At 39.3% G+C, this 14,742-nt stretch overlaps 1 protein-coding gene across 3 annotated transcripts; it reads left to right on the top strand.

Moving 5' to 3' along the window:
* Positions 1-233: 233 nt before the first annotated feature.
* Positions 234-12,243, top strand: LOC131790306 (COUP transcription factor 2). 3 transcript variants are annotated; one of them, XM_059107493.2, is made up of 4 exons: positions 234-374; positions 10,107-10,426; positions 10,545-11,081; positions 11,317-12,243. In XM_059107493.2, the coding sequence occupies exons 2-4, from the start codon at positions 10,126-10,128 to the stop codon at positions 11,589-11,591; spliced, it is 1,113 nt and encodes a 370-aa protein (XP_058963476.1). In that variant the 5' UTR covers positions 234-374; positions 10,107-10,125; the 3' UTR covers positions 11,592-12,243. The 3 variants fall into 3 exon arrangements, with proteins under 3 accessions (XP_058963476.1, XP_058963477.1, XP_058963475.1); XM_059107494.1 differs by lacking the exon at positions 234-374 and adding an exon at positions 9,802-9,961 and having other exon boundaries at positions 10,107-10,420; XM_059107492.1 differs by lacking the exon at positions 234-374 and adding an exon at positions 9,802-9,961.
* The last annotated feature ends 2,499 nt before the right edge of the window (positions 12,244-14,742 follow it).

The raw sequence follows: 14,742 nt of genomic DNA, 5'->3' as shown, positions 1-14,742 counted from the left end.
GCATTCGCGACTTTGGTCGCGGATAAACGTTTGAATGCGATCTCCTCTTACGGGGCTTTAAATGCCTAATCAGAGCAGAGAATGAAGCGATCAGCCTCGAATTTACATTAATCTTCCTTTACCTTGTTTTATTAGGGAAGCAGATCTCAGTTTTTATCCTATGTTATGCAGTTGCGTTCGCGCTGGCATTTATGCTTTTAGATCATCGTTTCCGTTAGATTAAGAAGTCTGGTCACGAGATATCGGTGAACCTTGGTACGATCATATTACACTCAGCAACATAATATTCCTTGAACGTTGCTTGGTGCTGTTCTTTCGGAAGCCACTGACAAACCATTCATACGGCTGAAGTGAAGGATAAACATCTCTGCAAGGTAATGTACAACCGTGTCAGATTTTAGAATTTATGTATTTAAGTGTTTGGTAAAGACGAGTGCAGACATTAGATGACATCGTGTTGTACGAAATGTTGGTTGCGATTGATCTCGGCTAAAATTAGAAATACCTTTGAGTGCAAATATTGCCCCTTAGGTCACTAAGAACAACTAGAAGAAACATTTACAACAACCTCGGCTTAACTAGAAAACCACAAACTTAAACAGTGAAGTGTGAAATGTGAAAGTCAAAGGAAATGACGGCGATCTCTTAACTCGCTTCCTAACTGTGTAATGCAAGATAAAACTGAAATAGTTCTCGAGGCCATTTTCAACTGACCAACACCAAATGTATTTGAATGCCCCAAAGAAGGTTCACCTCTGTAAACTTTGCCTCTTTTAAACAATTACATACACCGTTCAATTAATTGTTTTATGTTTTCATTGGCGCCTTGGGTCTTGGATAAGCGACTGCCCTTTCCGTGCCATAACGGTTTATTTCGTAACGTCCTCATATGAGGGTATATCAATCGCACGCGCGTCCTAGTGCTCTGGGACTCTAACTTAGCGCACTTACAGAATCATGATCTCGGTGTTTGCATATGCGAACGTGATGCTCCTTGTGCTCGGAAATACAAATGTAGCGATCGTGGTGAGTTAGTATTGTGGCAGACGGAGTCAAAATTTTCAGACAGTCGTGAAGTCTGCAACATAAGCTGTAGACTGGCGTGCGCGCACTTTATTCTTCTTGTCATTCGCGACGATTGTCAATTTGGTCGAGTAAAGAAAGCTGAAATCTTATCGATTGTTGGGTGTAACTTTTGAGGATGGGATATAAAAGGCCTGAGAATCTCGTGCAATTTCCTTCTCTTTGAAGAGGGCGTCGTAAAAAGTGTCCTAGAAGATCACATTTCACATGTCATATATGCAATATTACACTGCAACATTACACTGCGCGAAAATTATCAATCATGATCTCTTTGATTTATTTTTATTTCCGTCCGTTCCGCCGTCTTGAACCAAATAATGAAACGCAGACACCTGAGAAATCTTCGCCTTTCAAATTCAGTTCAGCTTATTTTTCTTTGGCTTCCATCATTTAAGAAGTGGGTTTACAAAGATTAGATTGAGAACATTAGCGTCAAGAAATTTTGTCGTTTGCAATTAATTTGCTCTGTCGAAAGGTTTTAGGTTAATATTTATCCAATTATAAAGAACAAGATTAAACATTTATTGCCCCATAAAAGTATAATCTTTTTGTGGCTTTAATATGATACTGCAAACCATAACAATCTTCAATCATCCTGATAAAAAAGAAAAAAAACATCGCCAGAAACGTGACTGAACTAAGTAGGTTGCTTACTTCAAAGATTAATTACAATTACGGATTTGGTTGGCAGCTGTGCACTGCCTCGTATTGCTGTAACTGAGATGGATGTTATTGTTGTTAAAGAACTTTTCTTCGCCTCAGTAGAAGAAGATCAAAGATATAGGATACGTCGATACGATTAGAGACATAATTTCTCGAACACGAGCATACAACGTGATGTGTCACCTCAAGCCATATTGTGCTGAGTTCTACAAAGTAAAACGTGGTTCTAATTTCGACTTAACGCCAGACAACAAGGCAGAAGCTGTTGTCTCTATATACTTTCATGTGCTCCGGTTAATTGCACAGTTGAACTTTTGGGTCTAAAGATAAAAGTCTGAAAAAGCTGTTGTCTAGCAGCTATACTAAGTGGCTGAAACGCAAGCTAGTTTCTCAGCGTGTACTTGCGTACCGAAGTGTCCTAAACAAAATATGAAAATCATGTGTAAACAGGAGTATTTTTCACAAAATTTCGAGTACCCGAACACATGTTTTACTAAAACAACACGTTTTCACCATCTTGCTGTCATACTGAAATATTTTCACTTATTTTTTAAGACTGATATTGTTCAGTAACTAAAGCCAATAAGTGCATACCTGTGTACTGTGAAAATTGCTTTTAAACTTCATTGACTAAGTTTTCGGTTTCGATGGAACATTAAGAACATTCACAACCCTACAATGTCACTTTCATGTTGGAATGTCTCTTGTGATGTACAATCTTTTCAAGTCTGTGTTGGAGACTAAGCTTAGCTAAGAACAATTCTTTCGCGTGTGTTTTTTACGTAAACGTTTGAAACTAATCCTTAAAAGCCACCACCCAGTTATGACTACCTGTTCGAAACTTTTTCTGCAGCTGCAAATCTCACAACATACTTGGTAATAGTTTTGAATTATTTGCGTTTCAAATAAACCAAAGTTAACAAAATAAACCTTTCCTTTTAAAAACACATCGAACACATGATACATTGTCTTCTGACACCTCAAAATTCTAAGTTTTTTTTTTCTAAGTCATTTGTGGCTGTCGCTCAAAGACAGAGCTAAAACCGAAGTGTATCTCTCCCTTGCTCTCTTTGGCTAATTTGCGTTCAAATTTCTGTGAGGCATTTATCCGTTGTGTTCTTTTACTCAACTGTCTCAGGAAACTCGATATACTGAACCTTTTCATAACGGACGGTGAACCCATATAGTAAACGTCTTCGTCAATCTAAGTAGTAAACACGACGGTAAACACCTAGTTGTATCGAAGACGTCTGGCCTGTCCGCTAGTGATTTGTTAAATCAGTGATACATTCACAACCTTAAACCGGAACACATACTTCACATTGTGTTGCATTTTGCCTACTGTGAGGGTGACAAGAGCAACCTTTTCCTTTGCATTGCCCACGCTCCTCTTCAGACAATCTTATCACTTATATCAAAATGGTTACTCGTCGTTTTCGTTAAATAGAAGAGAGAAAAGTTCCTTTGTTGGAGCCGACTGCTTAGATTTTTTGATAACTCCTTGGTTGACTGAAAGAGAATAAAATTTTTGGCAGACACATCGAAAAATTCTAAGTATTTGAAATGGCCAAGTTTACTGTCAGTAACCTCTGCCTGGTGTCTTGGATTAAGACAAAAAGGATGAACTCATTGCTCGACAGGAGCCGTGTGTATAAAATTGGAACATTGAAGAAATGCGTTGAAACATATTGACTTTACGAAGTATTTTAAGATCCTTAGGCTAAATAGTGATGATGTTTCAATTTCATGCCAAATCAGCTGAAACATGTTAAGAAACGTGACTAATTATAGAGGGAATTTTAGCTTTGGCGATGTGTGCCAAGTTTTCAGCTTAAAGATATATCTCGCTTCTTCTTGGTTTCTCACGCAATACTTACGTCAATGCACCGACAAATCTGACCTTTTGTGGGAAATTGTAAATTTCGGGCTTCATGTTGCTCAGGATGTTTTGGCAAATCGGCTCAGTGTCATTCTCATAGGGTTTTGTGAATTACTGGAGAATTTTTTGTAGAGTTTTAGTAGCGTATCCGGTACCTCCTTGGAAACTGAAAAGTCCTCGAACTGTTTTAAAACACACAAAGAAAAGCTTGAAAAATAAGTTTCTTGAAAAAAAAAGGCTCTTTCTCACCAATGACGTAAATGAAAGAAAACTAAAACTATCAATACAATGATAGTTTAGGAAGGAATAACAATGAATGGTGATGAAAGTAAACAAATATATTGCTTCATGATCATCATCGACTGACTATGTTCCTTCCTAACTAAGATCCTGCGAAATGTTAAATTTACAGCTTGGACGATTTTCATAAACTGTCTTAGAGAGGTGGTTCGCTAACTTCTCTATCAAAGCCCTCTCAACAGATGTTAACAGTTACCAGCCTTCTCTCACTAACGACTTGTTCTTAAGGAATCGAGTAGAAAAAATAACTTTACCAACTGACTAACCGCAACTAGCGATCGCATCCTGAGTGTGGCGACCCAATAACATCACTGTAGAAGTTTAGTTCCCATGAACCAGACCTAACACATTGGACTAACAAACAACCCCCCGTTTGACTCTGGTGTTGACTTCCGCTCAGGATGTCGATAACATTAATCACTGTCACCGGCAACAGTAAAATGCATCAAAGTACAAGATCGTCTACTCAAAGTATTTCAGTGCTTAGATAACCATTAAGCAAAACTCAACATCCTAAAGGGCCGTGGGTTCAAAGAACGTGAATCTAAATGATTTTCCTCGTTAACATAAATCAGTTTTGAAAATGGCAAAGAACCCCTATATGTTGTTTCTCTTCCCCTTGTCTGTTCCTCAATCGAGAGCTGTCACATGGAGGAAAAACTTATTGATGCCTACAATTAAAAACTTCCTTTTGTCACAGGTACTGCTGACATTTTTGTCATGAAAAGAGTCAGTGTTTCCGATTTTCTTGAGAGAGGGGAAGTTATTTGAAATGATACATAAATAAAGAAGATGTTGTCCTCAAATTTCACCTGTGAATCTTCAGGCTTTTCTTAAATCATCAATGAAAACTTCGCTTAAATTCCTACTCCGTTATAATGAAAGAAACGTTGACAACATTCACAAAAACTTAGGAACTTATTTCATTAAGAGAAGGCTTTTCAAAAAACAATTGCGATGAATTGTGACGAGTAACCGTTGATTATATAATCATTTTTGCGCTGTTTTCCTCTCGGGTTTTTGTTTGTTTTTGTAGTTGAAGTTTGTAAAAGGTTAGGTTTCTTTCTATTTCAAAACAAGTCGTAAAAGTATTTTTTAATGAATTTATTTTGAATTGTTCCAGCAGTAGTTTTTGATTTAGTCCTAAGAATAGTGGGTTTGTTTTAGTTTAAAAAACGTGGCCAGTGGGCGTGCACAATATTTGTTAAGGCAAAAAGGGCTTATATTGTTCTTATGACCGCAAGATTGCCCAGTTCGTTCTCGTCGCTCTTGTCTGAGTGATCCTAAAACAATAGAAATCCTAGCTGTGGGTGTCTGTCTGGTAATTTGAGTCGAGAGCAATCTTCAAACTCCCAGAACTACGTTTTCTGCCATAATTCTCTGAACAGAACATCAATGGAGGACTTTTAGTAAGTATAAAAGTCAGTGCCACTTTTCTCTACGAACCTAGCTTAGGCAGCGATAGGGAGACAAGAGAAATTCATCCTTATTTAGCGTTTGTTAATTGAGTAAAAGTTTTTATCAGCATTGCTTCACTTTGGAGTTATATAGGTCGTTGCAAATGGGTATCATAGCCGCTCTATTATCGTCCACAAAGAAGTCTCGTTTACCTTCCTTCCCTATTGGTTGGTTTGATGTGTGACGGAACCCCTCGCTGTTGGTGCATGTGAGACGAAGCCCTCTCCCTGTCGGTACAGCTCATAGCCCCACCCTTCATATCATTTTCTCGTTTGCTTCTACAATGAAAGCAATATTTGCCATCGCTTATGTTGAGAGGGGAAAATGCCTCAACTTACATTTGTGAAAAGAGTTCAAAAACTTCAGTTTTATAGCGTTGTTTTTCATAACTACTCTCTTGAGTATTTGATACTATCTTCAATTTTTTAACATATTGGAGTTTTTGATCAGTTTTGTTACTATCTTCTCGCGTGCGGGTATTCTTAGTCTCGACGAATGTATGATGCTAAATGGAAGCTTTTTTTCGTAGCATAGAGATATTACTTTTCTTGCGATGTTAGTCTTCTGTTGATCGGTCACTAAAGGAAACCGAATCGTTCTTGAAATTTCACTTGTAGCTTTGTAGGAGGCTAAGGCTGGTATTGGCGGGGCAGACAACAGATGTGCTTGAGATTTCAGATCAACTTGTGCTCACTCCATCTATCTTTCTATTGTGCGCTTTCTATCTAAAGCAGAAAAACTTGTTTAGATCAGTAAAATAATATGTGAAGTCCGATTTGTGCCTTGTTCTAACACGGTGACAGGGTAACATTTTATCCAAGGGTAACATACATGCTTTGAACTAAAACCATGTTGAGGAACGAAACATATGGAGACCATTGGAAGTTTTAGGGAAAGTGGCAACGGAGACGTGTTTTAGGAAAGGGTCTGCGAAGCAGAAGAATGCTCCAGCTTTCTTTAAGATTTGTGGTATTATGTAAAATAGCTGTCAGATTTGAGAGCCATACAATTAATAGACTGATCTAAAGGGCGCTAATATCTCAAAGCTAAGATCTCCAATACTATAGGGCGGTGTTCATTTGTTAAGAATTGGCAGACAGACGGAAAGTTGATGGGTGTCAAATATATTAATCATTTGGAGATAACAAGATAATGGCTTTGGAAAACACGCTCTTATATTTAACCTTAGAAGTCAAATTGGCAAGGGATTAGCTGTGAAATGCCAGATACCAGAAAAGGCATTAGCAACGACTTGTAAGAAATGGACCGAAAGCTTCTGCTGTCTTGTTTTAATTGGGTTGTTGTTATATTGTTGTTTTTATTGTTGTTTGATAAAGATTTCTTCCTTTCAAATGTAGATTGTGAGGTAATAAGTATATCAAGGTGTTTTAAAGGACATTTTTCACTCCGTGAAAGGTAACAAGTTTTTCTTGCATCGTTGGGGAAAATAAATCGATAGTGCTTGCTTTGGTTGTATAAAAGAAAAACAAGATATTTATCCATAGGGAATAAGCGGACAGTGTTGATGAAGAAGCTATGGGAAAACCACATTTCTCCGTTAATGACTGTGTTATTATGAAACATTCTTACCAAAGGTGATTGTCAATTATTGAGTGGGATGGATGCTACTGGTTATTGTAGCTGGCTATGATATCCATGTGATAATTCTTGGATTTTCACGCCGCCGATTTTAACCCGCGCAAAGACATCACAGTAAGCCCCCCTTGTAACTAGCTAAGAAACACCTCTTGCAATTGGATTACATAGCTCTCTCTTTATAATCAGGTTTTGTTATTTGCTATTGTGGAGAGAAAGGAATGTGATTCTCGACTTTAAATACCTGTGGTGTTACCGTGAAAATTGGATTTTGTTCACCCACTGTGTTGCAGTAGACAATCTCAGAATTTGAACAATTTGTATCAGACAAAAAAGGCAGATATCAATTTTAATATGCTTTGGAAAGTTGTCCATCATAATCTGTATTCAGAGGAAGAGAATAATTTTTACATTAACAGCAAAACCTGCAAGGATTTGAGAGTTTTTGGTAATGTTTGCAGTAGTGAATAGGCCAGGTCACACATAAAATTATTAGAGGGAAAAGATTTTTGTTTCAAAAGGATAAACTTTGCGAACTTTGATCTTTGTGGTTACGTTCATCGTAAATACCTTCACAAAGTGGTATTATGTGGGCTTAAAAGTTAGTACAAAATAACCCAAACTTATTTTCGCTCCACAAATTCCTGAATAATTGGGTAAAGAGAACATTTTTGATAAATTTTTTACCATCAAGTGGGACATTAAGACTCGCGGTAACTGCTGCATTACGTAAACTGTTTGCGAGAAACATCCTGTCAAGATTAATGTCGAAAAGCTTTTTGACCTAGTAACAAGTGGCATTTCCTTCTTCTTAAACTTGGTAATGTTTTAATTAGATCATTGTTTCAACCTTTGGCTTCACTGCTTGAAATTTCGTTTAACCTTGGATTCATTGAGCCACGTGCTCCACTGACTGGCTCTGTACACATTTCACAACGCTATCTTGAGCGATAAAGTAATTTTTCCGCTTTTGTTAGGAAATGTTGGCCTTCTTTATTCAGTGGGGGCCCGTGAACACTGCAAATTAGCTGGGGGAAATCGAAACGACCCGGAAATGCGAAGCTATTGTAAGCTTAGGCGTAAAAATCAACTAATGTACAACTCCAGTCGAAACACACTATCGATCACAATAATCAACTTCTATGACCTCATTGTGTTCGTCAACAAACTAACCAACATCGTGAAAAAGCGGAACTAGCAAGTGCATTTTTATCGCGGTTTGATGTCAACATCTATATATTTGCAACTGGTAATTGCAACGCCTTTGCGAGATCACTCTAGATAGTCCTAGTTACGTTGTACGGAAAAATAAAAGAAAACAAGATGAACTCATTGTTGAGGTTTAATATTTAGTTACTGTGTCTGCGGAAGTTGGATCTAGTTTCGCACGCGAAACAAAGACTTAAGCACCGCCCTTTCTGGCGTGTCAAGGTTAAATATAATTTTGTATAAACACAATTCATCAAGCTGTCTTTTGGCTATTATCATCAGTTCTTAGTGTTTTTATAATGGTGCAATTTTATCCGCGCAAAATGCGAGCTATTAAAAGAATGCACCCAAGCGACTCTTTGTCTAGCTAGCACTGGAGAATTCGACAGAAAAAATGATTGAAGCTATTTAAATATGCAGCCGTTTTAAAACTCAATAATTGTTCTTGGGGTTTTCTAATGGCTCTTAGCACTGAATTTACGTCGATTAATAGCCAAGGTCGTTAAAATTAACCATTGTAAATTGCTTCTTCAGAAACTATAGTTTGCGTGACTTGGTTTAATGATATTTCGCGTACGGGGTTACTGATAGCAGGCGGTCGATCAACTTCAATAAACATCTTTGTTTAGTAGTATCTACTTGGTATTTCTCGCAGTTTAATTATGCAAATTATATGAAAATCATTTAGCTTGTATCTCTGGGAAAGCCAGGATTTGTGGCACTTGGCAGTGCGATGTTGTCGTCGATCGGTCAAATTTCCCGCTGGTTCCGATGTTTTTCCGCTTCTACGAACCCCACAGCTTAAGACATGGATCGCCCTCTCAAACAATACATTGTAGAGAATTGTATAATGCCTGTGTAAATATTCAAAGGTTGCGTGTCTTAGCGTATGTTTTTGGGAGAAGTGAAAATTATCCATCTAGAATCTGTAAGATCCGTTATCAGGGCTTGTCATTAAATTTGCCGGCCGATGACAGTCCAAGTCTTATCATAACACGCGGGTCAAATGGAATTTCTAACTTGTTTCCTGAACAAAAGACCTCCGCGTAAGGGGAGGGAATGCTCTGTTTTATATCTACCGGCGTGACTATGAACAAAACGAGTAAGCGGAGAAAAAGGTACAATTACTCGTACAACGCCTTGGCGAGTCTGTAGCCGTTGTATCTTGTTCGTGATATCTAGTTTCACGTGCGTACGTCAAAGTGTTAAATTGCTGTTTACCCAACGAAACTCACGCATGATAGTCATGCGAACCGTTCTAGCTGCCATGGCTATTTTCAACGATGGTCAGTAAATCTGACATTAAAATTTCTCTCGTTGTCTAGCCGAAATAGCCTGAAGCTGTTGTTCTATAAAAGCGCGAGTACTGAGCTCGCGAAGTTAGAAATAAAAAAACCACACTGACGTTTCAGACAAAGAGTCTTCGCCGTGTCAGTAAAGGGCGATTCTGGCCAATCACTCGCTCCTCGTGACAAATAAATGCAATCAGGCTGAACGTTCCTAAGCCCTGGAGCAATTTTTCAGTCACAACTGTTAAAGAGCCCTTGAACCTCGATTTGACAGCCGGACCATATATAGCAGTGGTTTCCACGGATACCCGACAGTTCCAACAGATTATGTCAAAGTTCAGCTTTTACAGACATGACACAGTTGATGTTTTTACATAGCGAGCTACTGTTTGCCGCTTGTGTGCTCTCCCCTCTGCCGCTACACGTCTACATATGCCACTTAGCTGCGTGAAAAAAAGCATTCGCGCAAAGGATTTCTAGTCGAGTAAGTGAACGCGAGATCTCGCGCTGCTGGGAACTCACTAATTATTTCCGCGTGCAATGATCTCTCGCTACTGAGCGATTAATCACAGGAACACGGGCCGCTCGCGAAACAGCACTAACTGTTGGATTTATAATTATATCCGTAGTCCTAATTTACCGGGTGGTATGGCCGTGGTCCCTGTTTCAACCTGGTGCACGGAGAAGACCGAACCGGTTGAGGAGCCGTCTGAAAAAAATGTGCAGCAAGTAGAGTGCGCAGTTTGTGGCGACAAGTCCTCTGGAAAACATTATGGAGTGTTTACCTGTGAGGGATGTAAGTCGTTTTTCAAGCGCAGCGTTCGCCGTAACCTCAGCTACACTTGTCGAGCATCGCGGAATTGCCCCATTGATCAGCATCATCGAAATCAGTGTCAGTATTGCCGGCTGCGAAAATGCATCAAGGTCGGCATGAGACGCGAGGGTACGGGTGAGAAATTTTCATATGAGTAGCAAATCCGTAAGCGTCACTTTGACTATAGTTGTGAGTACCTGTTGTAAGTGCATGAGTAACATGTTGAATGAACCTTTTCACCTTTTCACGACAGCCGTCCAGCGAGGTCGCATCCCTCCTACACAAGTACCTCAGCCAAGTCCGCAACACTCAGCGTTGAATGGCGCTGATGTTACAAACGGGCACTCGTTCCTTTCTGGATTCATCAGCTTGCTGCTTAGAGCCGAACCATATCCCACGGCGCGATTCCAACAGGGTCTAAACATGCCTTGTGGGATCATGGGCATCGAGAACATCTGCGAATTGGCGGCTCGTTTGCTTTTCAGCGCTGTGGAATGGGCAAGAAATATTCCCTTCTTCCCGGACTTGGCAGTCACCGATCAAGTAGCACTTCTGCGTTTGGTTTGGAGTGAATTGTTTGTACTAAACGCCGCCCAATGTCCGATGCCTCTTCAAGTTGCCCCTCTGTTGGCCACTGCTGGTATCCATTCGAACCACATGTCCCCAGATAGAATGGTGACTTTTATGGATAATGTAAGAATCTTCCAAGAGCAGGTCGAGAAGTACCGTAATCTCCATGTGGATGCAGCAGAATTCGCGTGTCTCAAAGCTATCGTCCTCTTTACATCAGGTGAATGATTTGAAAGGATACAAGTTTTAATTTCAGGCGCAACAATTGTAGCTACAAGTGGTTTTCTAATATATTTTAATATTTCATAACTGCCAGCGAAAATCAGCAGATCTTGATCCATCGACCGCGGCAAATTAATAGTAATGCTGTTTGGAGTGTGTTGCCCGCCTATCTCTCCGCTAAACAACATCAGCTCAAGTTTGCAATGTCACGAAATATAATTGTATTTTCGCAGATGCCTCCGGTCTGACAGATCCGCAGTACATCGAGAGTCTGCAGGAAAAGACACAATGTGCATTGGAAGAGTATACAAGAAATCAGTATCCAAATCAACCCACTCGCTTTGGAAAATTGTTGTTGAGGTTACCATCTTTACGAAGTATCAACCCTTCCATTGTCGAACAGCTTTTCTTTGTGCGTCTCGTGGGTAAAACGCCAATTGAGACTCTGCTTAGAGATATGTTATTGTCCGGAACGCCTACAAGCTGGCCTTATCTTCCTTGTACATAAGAAGCATGACACGGAGACAAATTGGCGTTGCTTGGCCGGTCGCCGCGCCGCACTTGCTGTTCTTCCAAAGAACACTAAACGTTTTCGTCTTGTTCCAAATTTCAATGTTAGGAAATCACGGGCTTTGAGCCTTTAAAACCTTTAGTCATCTTCATAGTTAGCGAATTATAGAGGATATTTGTTGTACTTTGAGAAACGTATAGTATTTTACAAGTATTTGCAGAGGACAGAGAATGGAACGCTCGTTCCAGAGTGAAACTAAAAGGTATGATCTTTGATATAGCTACGGAGAGGTTCGAAGTAAACTATGTTATGTAAATAACTTTGTCAATTGTAGACGCCACGCGAGTCTTCTCACTAAGGCTCGTGGTAAGACAGGTAAAATAGACTTTCTATAGAGGTTCTATAGTTTTGTTTTTCTTTCATCGCCGTTCGACAGCGACGTAGCTTAGCTATCTGTTAATGTATTTCATTCCCTCGAACTGTGAGTTCGTCGTGTGTTTGATTTTGTTATATGAGCCAAGAAATTGGCCATGTTGCTGAGAGCAACATCATTGTACTACTATTTTCTTTACTGTGTGTCCAAAACCTGAATGTCCAAGACATCATCACTGAAATTATACAAAATTAAAGAGAATTTTTAGGAGAAAAAGTGGTGTGGCTTTCCAGAATTATCTTCCAAGGTCCATGCAATGGAAAAATACATCGCCGCAAGCGGTAATGGTAATATCACATGCAGACGTATTTTTCGTTCATAGTAACTAAATATGAAATCTGGGTTATTTGGTTTGGTCGACATAGGTCAAGATATCTCTTGCCTTATAAATAACAGAAACAAGTCAGTCATTTCTGGTCGTATTACCCGCCTTTATCGAAACGGTTAAGCCGAATTTATTGGACTTCTTTTCACGCCGATAAAAATATTCCACGTCGACTGAACGAGCTATTTGGAAGCATAATTAGACATCCCAGAAACTATTTCACGTTGCATTAACATGAGCGCAGGCTCTCGGCTTGTCCAAGGACCTACTCTCATTATTTCGAATTTAACTGGATTAAATAGCCGCTCTGTGCGCGGAGAAAACAACCGATAGGCGTGGAACCTGTCCTATCGTTTTCCAAAACGAAAAGTGCTCAGTGTAAACAAGCTCTTGTTTTCAAAAATATTTAGGCGGTTAAACAATGCTAGCTCCGGTAATAAGTCTGGTTCAAATTTATCGGTAAATTGTGCTGATCTTTTTGTGCGTGTCTGTTGGTCGATTTGTAACTCAGTTTCTGTAACTAGCGAGGCCAATTTTCTGTGCAGGGGCTTATTTTGAGTGTTATGTTTTCATCTTGGTATTTTGTCCGTGTTTCAGCTCCAAGTGACAAATAGACACAAAGCTATTGCCTATGGCTTTCTCTAAAGTTAATATCAGTTGGCGAACTGTCAACCTGAGTAAGAAAAGAATAAGCTTTACATCACCAGAGGTGACTTGTACTATTGGCGAAGGTCGGGAGAGTTTGGTGGCGTAATCTTTTGAGTAGCAGTATTTATATTACGATAGCCCTTGTGCACAAAAGGAAAACGGAAAACTCACCGCAAGAGAGCGACCTACGTAAATAATTGCTTTGACACGGAAATGCCCTACTCACATCTCTTGATATTTATTTTATTGGTGTACAGAAGCTTGGGAAGTTACAACTAGATTATGAGGTCAAAGCATGTAGTTGTATTATCGATATCCTACAGTGTTTTTGTCGATTAAAAATGACCTCTACTTCGAGAAGACGGATTCTTGGACATATTTGTTTTCACATAAGCTAATGCAGAGGTCGGATTTTTCCTTTCTCACAAGAAAATCTTAATCTTCACCGCTTGTCAACCGACTTTGTATCCGCAGATTTTGCGTTCTTGGCTATATTCGCGTCAAGTCCTAAAACTCGGACGTGAGTCGCGTATTTGCACAGAATCATCAACTGTCCGTCGATCGTTAACTTTGAAGACAGAATGCAATTCACTGTTACACATCAAAAGTGACCTTTGAGTTAAAGACTTGTTAAACATCACACCAAGAAACTACAAAATTAACCTCCTGAACCTCGCAAGTTCGCCATTGATGAACTATAATAGACAACTACCCTGGCTGTATAGGGCTCGCTTTTTCGTACTGAAAGAGCCACTGGTTGGTTTGATGTATACGTGGCTAAAGGCGGAATTTTTTTAAAAGCTCCGCTGTTGTGGATTGTATTAATCTTCTCAGACACCAGATAAACACTCTTCCTTTTGTACAGATCTCAGTGATCTCAGTTTTTATTCAAAATAAAGAGCAATGTTTACTCTCTGCCACTTTTGCGTAATAACTTGCCACTCACAGAGTCCAAGCCGCGACTTGAATAAGCTGGGAAAACGACCTAGTAAAACACTATTTGTTTTAAGTTTTATTAAATTTTTTGCACACTTCCTGCTCTTAAATCTCTCTTTTAATATTGTTACAGCCGTTTGGAATCGCCCCAGCTTTGCATGTCGCGTGATGGCGTGATCTTTCTTCTGTTAGTTTAATTTTTTTTGCGGGATTTTGACTTTGTAACAATACACGCTATTTCCAGTAGAGCACACGCTGTAATCACATTACTGCTTCGCAATTATCGACCTATCGACCCCTGGTATATCTTTTCCTTATTGGTTTCTCCCCGTTTGAAGTACCTAGCTTTTATGTGGAAACAGAGATTCTAAAAAAAAGCTGTGCGTGATTCATCGCGTGAAAAAAGGCTTTGGAAAGCCATTTAAAAGTTTGCGTGCTAGACGGATTTTGTCGTGTACTCATAAAATTCAACAATGTCTGCCTCGTATGTATATTAGCTAAAAGCAATTTTGCTCGATTGTTTGAGTGTCTGTTCTTTGAATTTCTCATTGTCGTAGCTTTATGTAATTTTTTTCAGTCTCACTAAAATTTTGTCTCATTTTTGAAGTGGAAGTTTTTTTATTAAAGGAAGGATTGCAATTTTACTGCTTGAATTTCGAATGGATTCATTTTGTGAACTGAAAACTAACTTCCTCGTGGCAATTTCAGCTGATGGCAAAAGGAAATGGATCAATTTCCATTCCAGCTGTATGTCAACAGTCTTCTGCATAAACGCACCACTGAATCTACGTTATTCTCGATCCTAC

The sequence above is a fragment of the Pocillopora verrucosa genome, chromosome 4, assembly GCF_036669915.1.
Source record: "Pocillopora verrucosa isolate sample1 chromosome 4, ASM3666991v2, whole genome shotgun sequence".
In the NCBI taxonomy this organism is placed as follows: domain Eukaryota; kingdom Metazoa; phylum Cnidaria; class Anthozoa; order Scleractinia; family Pocilloporidae; genus Pocillopora; species Pocillopora verrucosa.
Note: the sequence above shows the minus strand (reverse complement) of the source record. Positions and strands in the feature narration are given on the sequence as shown.

Coding starts and splice junctions, on each gene's coding strand:
- LOC131790306 (XM_059107493.2), top strand. CDS start 10,126: ATGGCCGTGGTCCCTGTTTCAACCTGGTGCACGGAGAAGACCGAACCG. Junction 10,427..10,544: donor CATGAGACGCGAGGGTACGG/GTGAGAAATTTT, acceptor TTTTCACGACAG/CCGTCCAGCGAGGTCGCATC. Junction 11,082..11,316: donor TATCGTCCTCTTTACATCAG/GTGAATGATTTG, acceptor GTATTTTCGCAG/ATGCCTCCGGTCTGACAGAT.